The sequence below is a fragment of the Cetorhinus maximus genome, unplaced genomic scaffold (assembly GCF_964194155.1).
Source record: "Cetorhinus maximus unplaced genomic scaffold, sCetMax3.hap1.1 HAP1_SCAFFOLD_320, whole genome shotgun sequence".
Taxonomy (NCBI): domain Eukaryota; kingdom Metazoa; phylum Chordata; class Chondrichthyes; order Lamniformes; family Cetorhinidae; genus Cetorhinus; species Cetorhinus maximus.
This window is the reverse complement of record NW_027596270.1, coordinates 89530-98580: the sequence shown is the minus strand read 5'-3', so window position 1 is coordinate 98580 and position 9051 is coordinate 89530. Positions and strand designations below refer to the sequence as shown.

Below are 9051 nucleotides of genomic sequence, written 5' to 3'. Positions count from 1 at the left end.
TTCCCCAGATTTGAAATGAGCATGAACGTAACACAGTTCTTACAGACCGGCAGAATTATATAATTTCTGTTGAGCGCATTAGTCTTGAATTCAGCTCACTATAGATAGATTTTACGAGTGACAACAGTGCCCGCGGCCGCCTCCCCCATAGTACTGTTTGTTTCTCTCGCTCTGACCTTCCTTGCCTTTCCTGTGATTTGGAAAGTTGTTTTCCACTGTTCCTGGTTTGACGTTGGTTGGATCAACAGTACAGTGCGCCGGGGATCGGCACTTCTGCCCTGACAGAGGATTTGGCGGACTGTCAAGTTACAGACTCAGGGAGCATCATGGGGAATTACATCACACCCGGTCCTCGTCATTTTATCACTTCTTAGTAAGTACTTCCTTCCCAGAAAAAATCCGTTATCCCCCTGACTGTTGTAACCCACATGTTATTAATTGTAAGGTGATGCTGCTAATGATGAAGCTACTTGAAATGATGGTGATGATGATCCTGATATTGATGACATCTACCCAACTACTTTATATTAGGATGGAGCCATCCAGACACAGTGATCGGGTCGGTTGCTGAAATGATGCCGAAGCTGAAATGATGCCGAAGCTGAAATGATGCCGAAGACGGCAGTAACACCACGTGATCGGCATCTTCAAAACAAATCTCCATAACCATACAAAGAGTCATACGCACTCGAAACGTTAACTGTATTCCTCTCCGCAGATGCTGTCAGACCTGCTGAATTTTTCCAGCTATTTTTATTTTTGCTCCATAACCATTTGTTCTGGTATAGTCAGCAGCCCGGGCAACATCCACAGCTCCCGAATAATCTGATCGGTGAGAATGAAAACAAGAAGACAGACATTGTTGGTCAATTCTCTTCTACATTTAACAGATATACCAAGATAACGGAGCTAAGGCTCTGATCTGCGACGCAGCCGAGCATTTCTGTGCACAAGCCCCACGGCAGAGATACGGCGGATCCCTGTCAAAATGCCAGAACGAGCGGCTCAGTTAATGCTCAGCAGAGGGCGCTCGAACACCGGGAAACAAGGGCAAATATTCAGCCTTAGTGTCAGATTCAGGCGGAGCTTCCTTAAAGGAGCAAGAAACCGCAACATTCTGTTGGGCCATGACCTCCGAGCTCCAAGGCCGTGTAAGTGGAAGATACACCAAAGATGCGCCGGGGAACACCCCGCCCGGAGTTCCGAGGCAAGGTTTGCACGGCAATTGTCCGGGATGTGGAAACTTCCCATGGGCAATTGCTCTGTACTGGGAACAAACAGAAAATACAATTTACATTGCAAACCTCGAATGGTTCTGATTGTCCTATACCAAGTCTTGCCCAGGAAAAGTTAGAATTAAAACCACTTCTAGCTTCTGGGTAACTTTGTACAGAGCCACACTGACTCCCACGAGTCTCCTTCCACACCCCCGAACTCCCAGGGAGTCCCCCCACCTCTCAGATTCCAACTCCCCCCACGGGACACCCCCAACCCCCGAACCCCCAGGGGACTCCCCGCACCTCACGACTACTCTCAGCCGCCCAAACCCAGCTCCTTATATAAAGAAGGTCCAGCGAATTCAGTAAATAGACGGAGAATTTCTCACCGCCTAGCAGCGGGGGATCCTGTGGATTGTAAACGGAAGAGGGAGACGGAGAGAAAGGAGCATAAATGAAAGCAGAAATGATATAAATAAATCGAGTTAACAAATCCAAGCAGGAAGTAGAAAAGGACAGAGCGGGTTAAAATTATTGAATCGTGCGATGGCAGTGATTGAAAGGAAGATCTGAACATTGTCCCTGTGCACGCGAGTGCCGCCTGCTCCACATTGGGTCAGTCCCACACTTTATACCGAGTGTTTAAAACCTGAACAATATTCCGGTGTCAGTGAGTGAAACCACCTCCTTCCGCCGCCGCCTCCACCATCACCGTCGTATATCGGCTCAGTGCCTCTCTGGCCTCAATGGTTAAAGGCCTGAGAGATTTAGCTGTGAAGATCAGCGAATGAGGTCCCCATGGTGAATTATTTCAGTGCCGTCTGCTCTCACTAGTCAAAGATTTGAAAGATTGAGCAGTGACAGGCGAATGTGTCCCTCGTCTACGGATTAGCCCTGTGTCTGTCTGTGTGCTTTCAGACACCTACACAATGCCGAATATAAAGATGAGACGAAGAACGATGGGCGATGCATAGGGAGTTTGATAAAAATGAGACTCAGTATGGTGATAATGCAGAGAAACACTAACAGAGGGGCATAAATGAAGGTGAGATTGATTACATTGAGTGATAGAGAGACATATTAACAGAGAGAGATGTATAATGCTGAGGTGAGGACAGAATAGCAAAAGGGTATTGATGCAGAAATGTATGTATAAATATAAATGTACAGAAAGTAAACAGTTGATAATGGCTATTCTCCGATATGACATTTGGTGCTGTGAACTGCGGGAAAGGGATCATCACTGCCCTGTATAATACAAATGGACAAGAGAGACTAACACTGACTGAAGTTCTGGGACGCACACACAGTCTGTAGACTCCTCAGTGACACCAGAAAGCATGAAAATTGGAGAATCCTGGAGATTTTAATCAGGAAAATGGGGATGACGCTAAAGGAAACAATGGGAAACAAAGGCAAACATTAGCACACAGCTAACAGAAAAAAACAGCAAGTTAAAATAAAACAAACTTGTGGTATAGGAATCTGAGCACCTTTATTGTGACTTGAGTGACGGCCACCTCAGTGCATGAGCTCAGTGCCTGGTTGTACACCGTTACTCAAGGATGAAGCAATACTCATTTATTAGTGCACTGTACAATCCCTCTGTTTATATTAAACCAGAGGTCACCTCATTTATTACTGCACTGCACTGTTACACTAGATGATGTCTCAGCTATTACTGCATTAGATATGCCTCCACTTATGTTAGACGAGACCCTATTTTTGTTATTACTGACTACAACATTTTAATGCTTATGTTTATATTACACTAGACACTGCCCTAATCGAACTACACGAGACCACATCTCACTTTATATTGCATTCGTTCCTTTTTTCAGTTATTTGCAATAGATTGCATCTTTGTCAATGTGATCCTCGGTCATATCTCAGTTCTTATTGCAAGAGGTCATCTCCATTAGTGGTAGGCAACAACCTGTCCCAGTATTACACAAGATAATGTCACTCTTTATATTACAATAGCCTGTGTCTCTGTTTACGTACATGAGACCCAATCTCATTTATTGCGGCATTACCCATGTCTGCTTGCATTACGCTCGGCCATGTCTGAATTACTACTGCTTAAAAAGGTTTTGAAGTATTCGATCAGCCATAATTGTATTGAATGGCGGAGCAGGCTCGACAGGCTGAATGGCCTTCTCCTGTTCGAATGTTCCCATTCTTCCAGATCCCGTACTATTGTCATTATTCCGAAGCAGACACTAGCCACCTAGACAAGTAAGGTAACGAGCTGCTACTTAGTCTTTGTGTATGTTGTGTACATCTGCCAGGATGTTGGCAATGTCACTGGACTCCCTCATATTGTAACCTGGCCCCCAGTTGCCGGGCCAGGAAAGATGCCGAGTCTGAGGCGCTGGCCTTCAGATCAGAAGTCTAATTGAGGTCCCGCCAGTCCGTTCAGGGCGATGTTAAACAATCTCCGTAATACTGGGAAAAGAGTGGGGCGGGCGGATTCTCCTGGTGTCCTGGGCCCACATTCCACCTTTAACAAACACCACCCAATACAAACACATGCACCAACCTCCCAGTTCATTGCTGTGGGGAAAGGAAGGCGGCAGCACAACTGGCAGAAAGAAAAGCTCCCGTCCCCACCCCTGTACACCAGAGTATTGTGGGAGGGGCTTTCACATCCGGATCACAATCCAAATGAAGAGGCAGAAAATTGCAGTCTCCTTTTATCTTATTCACACAACACTTAGCCAGCGACCCGGGAACCGTGCGGCCCATCAATGATCTCAAAAACACTGCCCTGTGCAAATCAACTCGGCCCCGCGAAAGTATTTGAGTCCAGCTCTGAGGTCCTGTCTCCCAGTGCAGTTCAGGGCTGCAGTCTCCAGCTCCCCGTCATATAAACCCTCAGCTCCAGACAGCAGAACGATGGGAATCCTCCTTGTTTTCACCCTGTGTGTCTGTTTACCCCGTGAGTACCGGTCAAAAAACCGACATTGTGTGGATTTAATCTAAAGCTGCCCGAGTCCATTCCAATTACAGACACTGTCTGGGGTTTTAACCCAGTTCTATGGTTCGGCTCTGATGGTCCATTAAACTCACTATGTTTAATTTCCAGGCTCTTTCAGTCAGTCAGTGACACAGACCCCGGCAGCGGTGACCAGGAAGGAGTGTCAGTCTCTCACCATCACCTGTGTTTTCTCCGGTGCTTCGCGGTCTTATTTCCAAAGGGGACATTTCTTCAAACAAACCCAGACCGGAACTGAGCGGGTGCGGATATCCAGCGGGGGGAGATTTGTTGTGTCGGTGAATAAAGCAGAAAACACATTTTCGCTGGAAATTCGAGATGTGAGAGTTGAAGACACCGCCACCTATTACTGTAAAGCTCAGTACGAGTACAACACACACACAGTGATGGGCCTCGGCTTCCCGCGATACAAAAACTCTCACTGCCGATTATCACAGAAACAAATGAAAAAGCGGAGTTAATCTGCAGTTAAACCCCACAGTTCCGCCTCACACCGTCTGCCCCACAGTCTAGTTTATAATGAGATTTGATTATTGCCGTTAACATCTTGAGTTTTATAAATGCCGAGTGTGCGCGGATGGTGATGTCTTTCCCAGGATCGGTGTCAGTGAATGGGGACTGGGAATGACTGATCCCAGTTACAAACCCCTAACACCAGATGTGATTCTGGTCTAACAGCTGGAACCGGGAGCCGCTGTCCCCGCTGTTTAACTAATGTCCCCACATCTCACCAAGTACCCGGGGGATTTTATACTGGCTTGTAACACTGTGTGGATGGAAGGGGGAGTCACAGTGGGAGAGAACTTAACAAACACCTCTGTATAATTTAAATGTAAATTCTCGGGGCCCGGAAAGTGAATTGTCGGGATGATGTTATTAGCGCTGTCACCTGGTTACATTTCATTGTAATTTCCACCATTCTGATATCTTTCTTTGATATTTTTCTCGCTTTATATGATGCGAACATCTCGTTCCCGGGACCATTTACTCAGAGCTCAGGGCCTCACAAAGAACAGTTTGAACCGACAGAGACTTTGAAACATTGAATATTGTTTATTTATTTAAATCCACTGAATAATTGGGAAGTTTCTACTGTCTGATGACGATTTCCTGGCAGGTTGAGGAGTCGGCGGTTGTTGTACCGGGGAGACTGAGAGCGGTGTCACTGTGGTGGGAGACTAAATATTTGGATGGATCCGGGACGGTGGTGACTGTCACAGCCGGTAAGTAACTCCAAACCCCGCCGAGTTAAAGCCTGTCCCGGGTAATGTTCACCGTCAGTTTATTATTGATATCAGTGGAGTTTGGGTGGGAAACTCTTTCAAGTTACCAACAGTCACAGATTGCAACTTCTTTCGAGTACAATCACAGTTCTTGGTTTTCCAGGAGTGGGACATGAACCCACAACCCTCTGATTCAAAGGGGAGGGTGCTATGAACTGAGCCAGTTGACGGAATCAGGACCATTATTGGTTTAACGGGCATATCGGGGACAACATTAACTTCACGGACTCTCACAATCTGAATCGCTTTTAATGAGCACAGATTGTCGACAATCCGGACTCTACTCCCGGTGTTAACTGTGACCGAGGGAACTGTCTGTCACTTAGAGCCTGGGAGCGGGGTCACAGAGCTCTCTCCTGGGCAGCAGAGTGCAGTTCGAGCCGCGCAATATGAATGAGGTACCGGGTAACAAACTCAACACAACTGCGGCCAGTTCGGGTACCTGCAGCGGCTCGTTCAATACCTGACCCGGGAGAAAAACGGGACAGTGACACAACGGACTCCAGATATAAAAGATCCTGATGTGGGTCCAGATGGAATTTTATTATTGGACAATCAGTGACTGAAACTAGTGACATTGTCCCCGCCATTTCTTTCAGTTGCCTCCATATAACCAATCAGTTTCCTCCTTTTCCGCCTTCAGACCGAAATGTGAATGTTTGGGACTGCAGACACTTCTCTATCTTGAATGTTGATGTTTGAGAGATGGGATTGCTGTAATTTATCTGTATCCCTGATTACTATGAATTGAAACAACACAGTGCAGTGAGCGAGTGAGGGTAATGCATTAATCTTATGAAGGAGAACAGGGACAGAAGGAAACAATTATAAACTGGGGGAACGTTCGTTGATAACCAGCAAGAAATAATTCATCTAAATGGAGAGAAGGATTCGATGATTTCTGGGAGCCTTTCAAAGTACAATCCGACCCCAGGGTGTTGGGTGAGGTTTGTGGAGGGAAGGACTGAAATAGACTCCAGTCTGGAATGCTGTGTAAAATTTTGTTCCCCTTACAGAAGAGAGATCAATCTGCATTGGAAGAAGTGCAACAAAGGTTCATCAGACTGATTCCTGAGATGGATGGATTGTCCAATGCGAAGAGGTTTAGTCGTCTCGGTCTATATTTCCCAGAATTTAGAATAAAGAGCGGTGATTTCATGAAAACATATAATATACCGAAGGCTTTTGACAGGGTAGATTCTGGCTCGGAGTTTCCCCAGACTGAGGAGTATAGAACTCGGGGTCACAGCTGCAGAATAAAGGGTCATCCATGAGAACTGGGAAGGAAAAAATATCTTCACTAGAACCATTGTTGTGAATCTGTGGTATTCCGTCACTCAGAGAGCGGTGGGTGTTCAGTATCTGTTTGCTTTCAAGACAATATTCGATAGGTTTCCGGACACAAAAATATCAGGGATATGGGAAGAGTGCGGGAATGTGACGTTGAGGTTGTAAATCAGCCAGGATATTACTGAATGGCTGAGCAGGTTTGAAAGGTGATATGGCGGCTCCTGCTTCTATTGATTGGATTCTCTGCTTTGATTTCTTACACTCTTGAGGGAAGAAATCAGCAACAATCCACGTCTCTCTGGGAAGATTGAACAGGCTGGGTCTCTTTTTTCTGGAAAACAGAACCACGAGGAGAATCCATAGAAATTTTTTCAATAATGAACGGTTTTAGTGTGGATAAATTGTTCATTTGTGGCTGAGTCCGAAGCAATAGCCGTCAACATATGACAGTAACTAACAGAACAGATTTAAGACAAATGAATTTAAACAAAGGCAGGTCAGAATGTGGAACTTGCTGCCTCAGGGAGTGGTTGGAGATAGTATTGATATATTTATTGGAATACTTGAAAATACAGGAGGGAGAACGGAATAGACCAACACAGGGAGCTGGGTGTAAATGGTCAATTAGATTCCTGGTGGGTTAGGCTGGAATTGATTGTATACACAGGCTGAATGGCCCAAGCCTCTTCCGCATTCTTCTTCCTCGATAATGTAACATTGAGAGAAAACTCCGCCCTGTGAACCCGGGAGAGAATCAGTCAATGGGAGGAAAGAATTGAAATTGTCAGGGAGCCGGAAGAGGCAGTTCCCAGTGAGTAACAGTAAAACCACTGCGGAAACTGAACAGACTGAACCCAACCGACAACTGAGAGAGATTGGGACAAGTTACCACGGTTGCAAAAAGTGCAAACAGCACAAAATAAATGTGAAATAAAGGGAATGTGCAATTAAAGAAATAAAATGAAATTAATTGCACCTATTTGAAATTAAGTTGAACTGGAGAAAATTGGACCCTATTGATAGAACATAAAGAATTAGAGCCAAAGGCAGATACAAATTCCTGAGCATTTTTAAACCGCAGTAAATGATTGACCTTTCACCACGAGAGATGCTCACTCTCGGTTTGGCCCAACTGGTGCTGATGAACCCCATCAGTTTGTGTTGGATCTTGCTGTGCACAGTGATTCCACACTGCTGTGTTCCTCTCCAACAAACCTGTTTTTTTGGAAACTGGTTGCCTCGCTGAACATAAAATGCTCCCTCGGGTTTGCCTCTCACCAAGGAAAATAGAAACGGGAATGTAATGTAATTCATAGAATTGTCCAGCACGAAAGGATGACATTCGGCCCATCGTGAAGGCGCTGACCCTTTAAAAGTGCAATCCAATTGTTCCCACTGCCCATGAATTTTCTCTATAGCTCTATATTTGTATTTACATTTCCAGCACAGATCCATTACCCGTTTGAAAGTCACTATTGAATCTATCACCAACACCAATTCAGACAGTGCAGTCCTGATCGGAAGAATTCGCGATGTAAAATAAATCATCACCTCATTCCCCACTTGGTCATATTTTCATAAGAGTGAACATGGTTCAAACAGGCTTCCAGCAAATACAATTACTGCAAAAAGCAGAGCTATTCACTCGATTGACACATTCTCCTGGACAAACAGTGGTTGAACAAAAAGATAGTGTTCATTTTTTTATCCTACAGATTCCAGTTCCACGATTTCCCGGATTTCGCCTCTACAAACGTCTGCTGCCGGTGACACCGTTACTTTAAGCTGTGAGTATTCAGGTATCTGCCAGTACACAGTACACTGGTACCGTCAGTCCCCAGGACAGGCTCCGGAATATCTGCTTCAGAGACACACTTCAGGAGAGGAGAATAAAGAAAACATTACCGGGGGGAGAATTTCTGCTTCTATCGATTCTTCCGAGAAAATCAGCCGGTTAAAGATCTCCAAACTACAACTGAGCGACTCCGCTGTTTATTACTGTGCACTGAGTCGGCGCAGAGCACAGTGATACAGAGCACGGAGAGAGCTGTACAAAAACCTGCACATGGTGCACAGTGATACAGAAACCGGAGGGCGCTGTACAAAAACTTAACATGGTAGGATTACAGACAGACAGTGATTGAGAGCACTGAGAGAGCTGTACAAAATCCTGAACATGGTGAGATTACAGACATACAGTGATACAGAGCATGGAGAGAGTTGTACAAAAGCTGAACATGGTGGGATTACGGACACACAGTGA

At 45.4% G+C, this 9051-nt stretch overlaps 1 protein-coding gene across 1 annotated transcript; it reads left to right on the top strand.

Annotated features, from left to right (window-relative positions):
- The first annotated feature begins 4115 nt into the window (after positions 1 to 4115).
- Positions 4116 to 8817, top strand: LOC144673246 (uncharacterized). Its single transcript, XM_078535172.1, has 4 exons — positions 4116 to 4158; positions 4306 to 4582; positions 5371 to 5438; positions 8504 to 8817. Exons 1-4 carry the CDS (start codon positions 4116 to 4118, stop codon positions 8815 to 8817), a joined length of 702 nt encoding a protein of 233 aa, XP_078391298.1.
- The last annotated feature ends 234 nt before the right edge of the window (positions 8818 to 9051 follow it).